This window comes from Acanthochromis polyacanthus, chromosome 3, assembly GCF_021347895.1.
Source record: "Acanthochromis polyacanthus isolate Apoly-LR-REF ecotype Palm Island chromosome 3, KAUST_Apoly_ChrSc, whole genome shotgun sequence".
In the NCBI taxonomy this organism is placed as follows: Eukaryota; Metazoa; Chordata; class Actinopteri; family Pomacentridae; genus Acanthochromis; species Acanthochromis polyacanthus.
This window is the reverse complement of record NC_067115.1, coordinates 38,567,529-38,580,303: the sequence shown is the minus strand read 5'-3', so window position 1 is coordinate 38,580,303 and position 12,775 is coordinate 38,567,529. Positions and strand designations below refer to the sequence as shown.

The 12,775-nt window shown below is 44.6% G+C and overlaps 1 protein-coding gene across 8 annotated transcripts in view; it reads right to left on the bottom strand.

Moving 5' to 3' along the window:
- The window catches only part of radil (Ras association and DIL domains), an 83,907-nt gene that overhangs the window by 38,740 nt on the left and 32,392 nt on the right, over positions 1-12,775 (bottom strand). For 7 of the 8 annotated variants that reach the window (XM_051945630.1, XM_051945628.1, XM_051945629.1 and 4 more), the window contains 4 exons: positions 11,859-11,896; positions 11,530-11,681; positions 10,641-10,753; positions 10,181-10,297 (listed from right to left, as the gene is read on the bottom strand). In XM_051945630.1, the coding sequence (XP_051801590.1) occupies positions 10,181-10,297; positions 10,641-10,753; positions 11,530-11,681; positions 11,859-11,896 (420 nt within the window). The remainder of the gene's footprint in view (positions 1-10,180; positions 10,298-10,640; positions 10,754-11,529; positions 11,682-11,858; positions 11,897-12,775) is intronic. The other variant, XM_051945625.1, reaches the window with a different exon arrangement.

Genomic DNA, 12,775 nt, shown 5'->3' with positions numbered 1-12,775 from the left:
AATCCGCCAACATAAACCACTTTCAGATGTGATTACCACAGCGGGTAATATAACAACACGGTCTCACGGGGATTCGTGAAACTGTTACGTAAATTTTTTGTTTCTTTTTCGTGCGCACCAACACGATTTCGTCATGTTTTTCGTGCCGCTCACCACGAAATGTTTTTCGTGTTGCTCACAACGAAACCCGCTGTGGTAATCACAGCTGAAAGTGGTTTATACCAGCGGATTCATGACGATCTAAGCTGTCCATCGGCGTATACTGCTTGTGTGATCGCGTTTGCGGCCGCCGGCCGCCGGACATTCTTGAAATTCCTATGCAAATTGGGGAAAAAAAAAAAAAAAAAAAAAAAAAAAAAAAAAGGTAAGTGTACCACCGGGTTATGGTTATGGTTAGGGTTATGGTTAGGGACGATGTCATGCAAAATATAGCGTTGGATTCGCCATGGTTTTACATTAAAAATATAATACACACATTCGTTTGAAATACGTTCTGGGTGGCACGAAAAGTCCGCCGTTTAAAATACATTGGTGCGCATTTCGTGGTGAGCGGCACGAAAAACATGACGAAATCGTGTTGGTGCGCACGAAACCGAAACTAAAACTTACGTGACAGTTTCACGAATCCTCGTGAGATCGGGCTGAATATAAACACATTTGTCCGACAAACAACGAATATCCATCCATCCGTTCTCTTTTCCCAGCTTCAACATACACAGCGCGACTCACATTTCCGGATTCATTATTCAGATGAAAATATTCCACAAAAAACGGCCATAATCCAACCTTGGACATCCAGACGAAGCAAGCCAGTAACATATTTTGTCCAAAACATAGCTTGAAGTCGGTATATAATCCACGAATAGGTTGTTTTCAAGGAAATGCACCTCGCGATGCGCGTCCAATATTCCCTGTATTTCTCATCATATTTTTATTTACAAATAGAATATTAGCGATTTTTTTGTACTGAAAGTGGCTGGAATTGACTGCAGCTTATGATGTCTATAATTATCTGAAATGTTGAGGGCTAGCTACTTAGCTTAGGCTAGTGCTAGCTGTGCTTCCCACAAAAAGTCAGGGGTCTTTCTACTCACACTGCTATTTTTAAACCTTCTCTCCTCCCTTTCGTTCTGCTAACTACTATGCTGTAATCAGCAGCATTGTCCTCATTATTGTTAGCACCTCATACCCTTGGGCCTGAGTGGGTAGAGCTCATTTACAGGTATCTGACTCTTAGTTTTGATAATGCACATCTAACTAATATACATACACTACTTCCACTTGAAATCAAAAGGTGTAATGGCTCACCCCGTTAGCTTAACATTAGCTTAGCATAGCGGAGCTGGTGTAGCCGTATCTTACAAGGCATTTATCATTCTGACATTGACCTGTATGCACAAAAACGTATAAATATAAGCATACCTCAAAGAAAACGTATGAGTCCAGGCTTTTATAAGTCTTCATCTTCTCCATTGTGTGGATGCCTGGGCTGTTGATAAGGTACTCGTAAATGGAGTGCCAATGAAGATCTGGACACGTAGTAGGGTCATTTTCCCATGATCCCAGTGCAATTTGGTACGGACATGACTGCAAACCAACCAGTTCTACTTTTTCTTTATACCGTAGCTTGGCTTTTGGCTCAAGATTTCCGAAATAATCACCAGACGTTTTTCTCCGGGTCAAAACCGCGTGGTTTCGGCAGTCAAATCACGGTTGCTAATGACTTTGTTGCCCCCTCTTAAAATGGCGGCGTGTGTTGCTAAGGAAGGTATGGTCACGTGTCCCAGACTCTGACGTCACTGCGAAAAGGTCTATTGAAGTTTTATTCATGATGAAATATGAACAAGGATGCACTGTCAACTTCATATTTGAAGTATTTTATTTAAATAAATGTTCAAAAGTAACTGAAACACCATGTTTGCCTCATGATAAATACATGTTACATTACTCCAGTTTGCTTGTGTGACCAGTAATAACTACAAACTGCTCCTAATCAAGTCATGATAATTTTATAATAGTGGGCAAGTAGAAATGACTGAATAAATTGAATAGAGTAGTCTTCTATGTCACTGTTTCTAAAACAGGGCGTTTTTCTGGACTAATTAAAAAAAAAAGGTGAAAGGTTAAGAGTATACCCACTTCTCCAGGGACCACTATACCACTGCTCCAAGGGAATTAAAATTGTGGGGAAGTTGTGGTAACTGGACAAAATTACAAGGCTGCGCAAAATTCCCGGAGATCGGCTGATTTCGCGTGAATTTGCGCGATCGCAACATCGCAAATTCCTGGAGGGACTGAATATCGCACTTCTGCATCTTCAAACCATAAACAAGGAAGTGAATTCGGTGACATACGTGTTTTACGTTTGCGCTGGGAGTTGCTATGATTGGTGGAACTCAGGGGAGGCGGCCAAAAATTGCGGGAAAGATGTGGTGAAAGATGCGAATTCCTGGAGGGACTGATAATGGCTCCCTTTTGTTTCATAGGAGTCACTAAGCCTACAGTGTCATCAAGTCCTGATACTTGGCTGAGAAGCTCTCTACATGTCAGAGGATTTGGGATGTGGGCCCTTATTTGTTCATGTGATAGAACCTGTCCAAGTCACATTTTCTTTTTTCTTTTGGAGAAGTTGGTCCCAACGATGACATGGAGTTTATCCTCTTCCACTATGTAGCCCAGACCAAGTGCCTTATTACCATCACTGGTCGTTTGGTAAAACCCACAGTTTTCACCTGGCATTTCTCCTGCTAATCACTCCGCTCTTTCCTCCCACTTTGACCAGACGGGCATGACTTGAGCTCAAAACCTCCAGCTTTAAGGATCTGCTCCACATTTGCTGTGATGGGTTTCAGCTGGTCAAGGTTGTTGTGGGATGCGAAAATATCATCAATATAACTGTCATTCTGGAGTACCTGCTGCTCTTCTGTAAGATGGGAGAAAAAAGGGAGGCTAGCAGTCTCATGTATTGCTCGCTGTGCAATGCAACCTGCAGGCTCATCTCCAATGTTCACGTTTGTGATGGCATATTCTCCAAGTTCTTCATCTTCTGAATCTCGGCAGAGAAATCTGTGTAGATGTACTTCTCGTTCCTCCAACCAGGCTGAGTTGTACATCTTCTTTATGCCTCCCAGAGCGGCGTAGACTCCGCTTCTGAATCTGAGGAGGATCGCTCCAATCTGGTTGAGGACATCTGGACCTTTCATCAGTAGATCATTCATGCTTATAGTTCTGAACTTTTGACTGCTGTTCCGTACAAGTCTCACTGATGTAGTAACAGAGTGAGCGTTAACAGTCGTTAGGTGGCTCACATACCAGACTGGTCCATTCCAGTTGATAATCATCTCTCTGGACAGTTTGATTGGAGCTTTCCGATTCCCCACCATGCCGTGCACTTGTGTGGCACAGGCTCCTTCCATTCAAGTTCTTTGGATAGCTGCCTTTCTGTCCTGAGAAATGTAGCTTCCACTGCTGTTCTGTTGTTTGTCAGAGATTCTGGATCCTCTAACCAGGGATACTTCATGTGCCAATGTGGCTCTTTGCTGTGGCTGTCCTCTATGACATATATGAGGCCTTCTCTGATTTCCTCAAGCGCTCTCTCCTCAGCAAGAGTTATTTCTTTACCGCCTGGCTGGCAGTTTCCACAGCGACAGCCCCCACATTTGGGTTCACATGCTGCTCTAACACTATCGTGGGATAGTATTGGAGCCACTCCAAGAAATCGCCCCGCTTGGTGGCCAATGCACTTGACTCACGGAACTTCTTAGCAACCTGTTTGCTTGGTGGAAGCTGACCTTGGACAGTGGTAATGACTTCAAGTCAAGTCAAGTCAAGTCAAGTCAAATCAAGAAATCTTTATTGTCCCCGCGGGGCAATTTTTGGTGCAGCCAGCAGCAAAAACAACACACAAACACAATAAAATGCGATACGCAACAATAAAATACACAACAGAAACAACAACAACAAGAAAAGCACTCGGAGAGCGCATACCTCCGCCATGCCGTTTGTCTGTCTGTGTGTGTGTGTGTGTGTGTGTGTCTGTTTGTCTGTTAACAGCATAACTCAAAAAGTCCTTCGACCTTCAAAAAATTCCTGGATCCAGACGGTGATTCGGCTCACCTCCAAAATCTAATCGATTCTTACTCTTCCGGACATCCTGTAAAAATTTGGTGAAAATCCGTCCATGACTTTTTGAGTTATGCTGTTAAACAGACACACACACACACACACACACACACACACACACACACACACACACACACACACACACACACACACACACACACATACACACAGACAGACAAGCAAGCTCCGGCGATTACATAACCTCCTGGCGGAGGTAATAACAGTAATCAATTAAAATGCAATAAGATACAAGGTAAAAATAAAGCCTAAGGAAAGTTAAAATGACCACAAAGCAGAGTGCCTTATAAAGGCGTTAAAAACCGTTCTTTATTAAGAAGGCCAATGGCCAATGGGACCCATGATTTTTGAATCTGTCTGTCCTACATCTAGGCACTTGAAACCTACATCTAGATGGAAGCACCCTGAATTCAGTAGCAAGAGGGTGACTAGGGTCAAACAGGACGAATTTTGCCTTTTTTAAGGATCTAGTCTTATATAGGACAGAAATGTCAGTCAGTGGAGTGCCAACAATTTTGCTGCACATTTTGACAATACCTTGGGGTCTGTTTCGGTTTTTAAGGTTGACTGAGCCAAACCAGCAGATAAAAGCAAATATCAGGACAGATTCGATAAAACATGAGTAAAACATACACATAAACTTAGTTTCAACCTTTATATTCCTGAGCTTCCGAAGGAAATACAAGCGCTGGTTGCTTTCTTGCACACAGCATCAACCTGATGCTCGAACGACAGCCTGTCATCAATTATCGTCCCAAGATATCTATACTGCTGAACTGATTCCACAGTTTGACCGTTAATCGACAGGGGAGTGATGACTGAACGGGACTTCCTAAAATCAATCATCATTTCCTTGGTTTTCTGAACATTAATAGTGAGGAAGGACGACTTGCACCACTGAATGAAGTCCTCTACTACAGGGCCGGGCACAGGGTCATCATGGCTGAGAAGGGACACAATCACAGTATCATTGGCGAACTTCACAATATGACGCTTCTCATATGAGCTCCGACATGTATGCGTGTATAACACAAAAAGAAGGGGCGACAGGACGCATCCCTGTGGGGAGCCAGTGGAGGAAAAGAGAACGTCAGACAGAACGCCATTGACCCTGACCCGTTGTGATCTGACAGTTAAAAAATCCAACAACCAGTAAATCAAACTCCTGTCAATCTTATAATTTAGAAGACGCTCAGCCAAAATGTGGGGCTGAATGCAATTAAAAGCAGATGTAAAGTCGATAAAGAGCAGGTGGACAAAATTATTGACGCCATCTAAATGCGACATAATCATGTTAAGAAGGGTGATTGTTGCATCATCAACCCCCCTCCCCGACTGATACGCAAATTGGAGAGGGTCCAAGCTTGACTGGACAGTGTTCATAAGATCCTCTTTCACAATCCTCTCAAAAGACTTCATTACCAGGGAGGTGAGTGCCACAGGTCGAAAGTCATTCAGTACCTTCGTCCATTCTTTTTTGGGCACAGGGACAATAATTGAGTCCTTCCACAGGCGGGGCACCCTGTGGACCTGAAGTGACCAGGAGAAGATGAAACTGAAGATGTCAGCCAGCTGCTCGGCGCAGTTCCTCAGGATCCGACCTCCAATCCCATCAGGACCCGGGCTTTTCCTCTCCTTCACACCACGGAACCCTCTGTACCCTCTGCTTGTTGACATGCACTGCCACTGTACTGTTCGGATCTAAGGTAGCGCCTTTAAACACAGACAATTCATGGCTAAAATCATGAACATTAAAACGATTTGGATGTATATTTAGCATTTAAGGAGATGATGCACTTATGGGGATGCATCCCCAGCAGGGATTTCACCCCCTCCCATGCAGGTCGTGAACTGCCAGTCCTGAATAGGTTCTCCACCCTGTCCTTATATTGCTGCTTGGCAAGTTTTATTTCTTTCCTGACCTGCTTCTGTAGCTCTTTATATGTGTCAGTATCGCCTGTGATGAAACTGATGTTCCTTTTATTAATGGCGTTTTTGACTGATTTTGAGACCCATGGCTTATTGTTAGGAAAAATAGAGATTGTTTTTTTAGGAATACATAACTCCTCACAGAACTTAACATAGTCAGAGACTGTCTCTGTGATTTCCTCCACGCTCTTGCACTTATTTTTAAATAAGTCCCAGTCAGTGCAGGCGTAACAATCCTGGAGACGTCGGATCGACTCCTCCTCCTTCCTCATACTTTGCAGCAGCTGTTCTCATGGATCTTGCAAAGTGTGTCTTGGAAAGATGGGCTGAGAAGATACACTACTCACAATAAGTTAGGGATATTGTGTGGTCCTCAGTGGATTTCATACACAAGGTGTTTGTTTCACTTCAGTGATTTTGGGGATAGGGAGGCAATTGTATTAGGGTGCGAGACACACCTCATTTTGCGTTTTCCATGTAATGGTCTCACTGTGTACAGTGTGCCTTACATATTGGGGCCAATACCAAAAAATACAAAAAGACAACCTTTTTCAATGTGACATGAATTTCCAACCCGGTCTCACGGGGATTCGTGAAACTGTGACGTAAGTTTTTGTTTCGGTTTCGTGCGCACCAACATGATGTCGTCATGTTTTTCGTGCAGCTCACCACGAACGAAACCGGCTGTGGTAATCACATCTGAAAGTGGTTTATACCGGCGGATTCATGACGATCTAAGCTGTCCATCGGCGTTTGCGGCTGCCGCCGCGGCCGCTGCCGCGGCCACTACCGCGGCCGCTGCCGCTATCGCGGCCGCCGGACATTCTTTAAGTTTCTATGCAAATTCGTCGGATTCATGACGATCTAAGCTGTCCATCGGCGTTTGTGGCCGCCACCGCGGCCGCCGGACATCCAACCACGGCGGCGGCCGCAAACGCCGATGGACAGCTTAGATTCGGCGGATTCATGACGATCTAAGCTGCCCATTGGTGTTTGCGGCTGCCGCCGCAGCCGCGGCGGCAGCCGCAAACGCCAATGGACAGCTTAGATCGTCATGAATCCGACGAATTTGCATAGGAATTTAAAGAATGTCCGGCGGCTGCGGCAGCGGCGGCGGCCGCAAACGCCGATAGACAGCTTAGATCGTCATGAATCCGCCGGTATAAACCACTTTCAGATGTGATTACCACAGCCGGTTTCGTTCGTGGTGAGCTGCACGAAAAACATGACGACATCGTGTTGGTGCGCACGAAACCGAAACATAAACTTACGTCACAGTTTCACGAATCCCCGTGAGACCGGGTTGGAATTTCAACATTCTGGGGGTATAAAAAGCTGGTATTGTCAGTAAGTCATTCCCAGTTCATCATTCAAGCAGCCATGAACACACAACGTCACATAACGGACGAGCAGTGCCACCTGGCCATCGCATGCCTTTAACAGGCAGTCAAATGTTGCTCATGAACTTGGTGTGTCTCAAAGTGTCATCAGCAGACTTGCAGCAAGACACAGAACTACTGGCAGTGTTGGTGACAGATCCATGAGTGGAGCCCCATGAGTGACGGACCGCAATGATGACCAGTACCTAAGGACCTATGCCCTCAGACATATGTTATGTAACTGCCATACAGCTGCAGGCCTGTTTATGAGAAGTGAGGGGTTCTAGGGTTTCCAGACAAACCATTCACAACCGACTCCACCGCTTTTCTTTAATGCCAGACGACCGTTGCAGGTGACTCCACTGACACCAAGACACCGCCGTGATTGTTTACAGTGGGCACAAGACCATGTGACCTGGACAATTCAGCAGTAGTCCCTGTTCACTGATGAATGTTGGGTCACCTTGCACAGAAATGATGGTCGTCAGCGTTGCTGGAGAAGGCAAGGTGAGCGATACGCCAAGGTCAACATGGTCCCCAGGGTTGGCTTTGGGGGAGGAGGTGCAACAGTCTGGGCAGGTATCACCAGTCAGCGCAAAACAGATTTGGTGACTGTAGATGGTTCAGTCACTGCACGTTCTTACCTCAGAGACATCATAGAACCAATCATCATCCCCAGTTCCGCCAGCACACCCCCAACTGTCTGTTCATGGATGACAATGCCCCACCACATTATGCCAGAATTGTCACAGCTCGACTTCAGGATGTCAGAGTGCCTCATATGGTATGGCCAGCAATGTCCCTCGACCTGAACCCCCCAGGGCATGTCTGGGACCAACTGAAGCAGCGACTGGATGCTCGTACCCCACTCCCACGTGACCTGGCAGAACTGAGTGTAGCACTCTAGGAGGAGTGGAACGCATTGCCTCAGAACAACATCATGAGGCTAGTTAGGAGCATGATATGTCGCTGTCAAGCTGTCAAGCTGTCATTGCGGCAAATGGTGGAAACACCCGCTACTAACTTTGTCAGTTTTGGTTATTTGGGGCTATCTTTGTTATTTTCTAAATTGTTGGGGTAATAAATATTGCACTAATGAAAATGGTGCTTGTTCTCATTCATTATTAGTAATATCAAAGGGAACTGTTACTTATTTCATTAAGACCAAATAGGAAAAGCACTTATGTCAATAACAATATCACTAACTTATTGTGAGTAGTGTATATCTATGAAAGCAGTAGACAGATGAAAAATGAACTGATAAATAAAAATGAAATAAACCTTTTTGTTGCTTAAGTTCACATCTATTCATTGATTCAGTTGTCAACCAACATTTATTTGAACTGAAAAACTTCGCTTATTGTGCCAAATATTGGTATTTAACAAAAATGCGAATAATCACAATTAATTAATTACCAAGCTTCTAATTAATTCGATTTTTTTAAATCAAGTCCCACCACTACAGAAAACATGTCATTCACTCCCTCACTATCCATTTTACGTCACTGTGCCACTGCAACCACGGGTATGATGTTGCATGGCGTTTATTTTCTTTTTCCATAAGATGCGGTTTCCTGCATCCTCTGGGCTCAGTCCGGAGAGCTTGAGGTCCTGCCTCAGAACCTCACACCAGGTCTTTCTTGGTCTACCACGGGGCCTGCGTCCACCCACATCCAGGGAGCAGACCTGGCCAATCCATGATGAGCTCCTCTGGACATGACCAAACCATCTGAGGCGTTTCTGTCTAAGGGCAACAATCAAGTCATCAATGCCGAGCCTCAGGCGAAGTTCCTGGGTGTTGATGTTATCTGTAGGTTTTATGGCACACATCCAGCGGAGCATAATCCTCTCATTTCTTAGGAGCCGATCCAGATCTGTTTGTTTCAGAGGCCAGCACTCACATGCATAAAACATTGCTCCCCTGACACAACTGCAGTAAACTCTGCCACATGTGCGTAAGGATAGACTCTTGGAACCAAGTATTGGCAGCAGCTCCTGGAACTTTCCCCATGCAGCCCTGATTCTAGTTACAGTGGCAGCCTCGCAGCCACCACCTGCGAAGATGTTGTTTCCTAGATAGCAGAAGGAGTCTACGACAGCAAGCTGTTGGTCATCAACAACGACAGAGACCATAGGTCTACCATCGATGGAACGTGCAGATCATAAGCATCTGCTGCACTTGAAGGAGGGATTTGTAGTTAACCTCCCACAGATACCGCTGCATTTCTTGTGAATCCAGTGTGAGGAGCCAGTGCAGAGAATAGAGTTTACACCAACCCCTTTTCTACACACACCACAGGGATATTCTCCAAAGTCCTTCAGCGTGTTCAGATTTGCCCCAGAAATCATAACCTTGGTCTTCTGCATATTTACACGGAGGCCCTTCGATTCCATTCTAGCTTTCCAAGAATGCAGTTTCTGCAGCAGACCCTCCATGGAGTCCGAGGCGAGCACAAGATCATCCGTGTATAACAGCTCCCAAGGGCAACCTGTGCGAAAGTCACGAGACAGAGCCTCCAGGACAATAATGAACAGCAGAGGGCTTAATACTGAGCCCTGATGGACACCTACTTTGACCTCAAAACTGTCACTGAAGGAGTTGTTTATCCTGACCCTTCACCAGTCTGGTGAATTTTAAAACTGTAGTTTTAAAACAAGCTATATGTAAAAATATTACTCATCACAGTCCCTAGCACTTAATGAGGATCCAGATAACCTGCTCACTTGCTTACCTGCAGCACCCTGCGCACTGGCTCAGGAAACCCGACACCTCCTTTCCAGCACGGCTCAGAGCTGTTGACCGGGAATGGATTGCAGTCCAACAAACCTGGCAGCACCACATAAAGAGCCTGGACATACAAGCATGCACGCACACACGCACGCACACACGCACACACACGCACGCACACCACACGCACACACACCACACACACACACACACACGCATGCACACACACACACACACACGCACGCACACAGACACAGACACAGACACACACACACACACACACAGAAGACAGGAATGCATCTGAAATTACAAATAACTTCACATACTCATGCTCTCCACTCACGGTGTGTATGTGCATGTAAGGTGTGCTATTATTAATCCGGCTTACTCTTAAACAACAAGATAAAAAAACTGTCTCACTCATTAGGAGGACGGACGGCACCGTTACCATGGTGACTGATTACCTTGGTGATATAGTAGACACATTGCTGGAACGTGTACATGATCACTTCCTCCAAGATAGTCATAGCCTCCTCATTGGCTGATATGGTCGCCGATAGCAACGACTCCTTTGACCCTAGATGACAGAAGAAATAGGGTGAGTAGCTGTGTTGGTATCTACTGTATGTTAGCAGTGTGTGTGTGTGTGTGTGTGTGTGTGTGTGTGTGTGTGTGTGTGTGTGTGAGAGTGTGTGTGTGTTGGTGTATATATGTTTGTGTGCGTGCTCTTTGGTAATCTTTGCCTGCTCTGTAGTCAGTTCACATTTACTGTGAACCTTCGGTGTCTTTTTGTTGTGATTTTGCCTATTTTTTTGAGATTGTGTATTTTTGTCGTGATTTTGTGTCTTTTTGTTGAGATTGTGTCTTTTGTTGTGATTTTGTGTCTTCTTGCTGTGATTTCCATTTTTTGTGGCAAGTTTGTGTCTTTTTGTTGTGATTTTATGTTTTTTTTTTTAGATGATTTTGCCTCTTTTTGTTGCGGTTCTACATCTCTTTGTGGTGACTGTGTCTTTTAGCAGTTTGTGTATTTGTCTTTTTGTAGTAATTTCACATTTATTGTGGCCCTTTGGCATCTTTTTGTTGTGATTTTTTCTTACATCTTTTGTGGTCATTTTGAGTCTTTTATGGTGATTTACATTTTTTTGTATTGATACTAGTGTGTGTGTGGTTGCGTGTGTGTTAAGTTTGTGTCTTTCTGTGGTAATTTTACATCTTTTGTGGTAATTTTGCCTATTTTTGTTGTGGTTTTCCATGTTTCTGTGGCAATTTTGTGGTGATTTTGCATCTCTTCACGATGATTTTGCGTCTTTTAGCAATTTGTGTGTTTGTGAGTGCCTGTGTGTGTCTGCGCACCTTGCAATGTCTCTATGCTGTGTGTGTATGCTGGTGCTCTCTGCTGTATGAAGTAAAGGATCTCTATGGAGTTGGACATCCAGAAGAAGATGGTCTGCAGGTCTGGAACCAAGTCTGAGATGCTGAGCAGAGACAGGGAGGCTGGGTCCTGACTACATGGACACACACACACACACACACACACACCATGCACGCACGCACACACACACAGATGGGTTAAACACAGTTTAACACACACTAACACACTGACCACACCAACATACAAACTCAAACATGGCACACTGAAACACATGCTTTCTTTGCAAAACAAGATGGAAAGTGATACTCACTGCTGAGCTTGCTTCTGAGCCAGCTCCTTTGTCTTCTCCTGCAAGGTACACACACACACACACACACACACACACACACACACACACACACACACACACACACACACACACACACACACACACACACACACACACACACACACACACACACACACACACACACACACACACACACACACACACACACACACACACACTTCCTGTTTAGCAGCAGCAACACCTTGAATAAAGATATTCAAGGAGGAGTGGCAGACCATATTCACGGCTCTCCTGCAGTGTTTTCTTGCAGGAATTGGCCACGTACCTTGAAACAACTCCAAGTAGTATCCACTTTATACACTTTCCTTAAAACATAAACCTTCAGGAGAAAGTTTTTCTACAAGAGCATGTGCAAAAGACAATCTCAGATTCAATTAGTAAAAAAAAAGAAAAAAATTACATTTCCATGCACCATGCATTCACACTTAGACCTACAGTCAGGTACATAAATATTTGTACCTTTTACTGCTCCCTGTATTGAAATATTGAGGGGATATCATACCTGGCCACGGAACAGCTGAGCAGCCAATTGTCCATTTAATTTTGGTCCCGTTATGCTTCAGCGTCCCGTATTCGGGATGTTTTCAGATCTGCATAAGCATTTTTCAAAATTCACCTAAGCTGCAAACTTGATGATAGAAACATTACACACCCATGGAAAGCTTAGATTCTCATGAATCCGCCGGTATAAAACAATTTCAGATGTGATGACCACAGCGGGTAATATAAACACATTTGTCCAACAAACAACAAATCACGTAAATGTGCACAACTCATCTTTGTAGGCTCATAAACGCTCACAATTGGTCACAGATATTCCACAAAAAAACTGCCATAATCCAAGCTAGCATCCAGACAAAACAAGCCAGTATATTTTG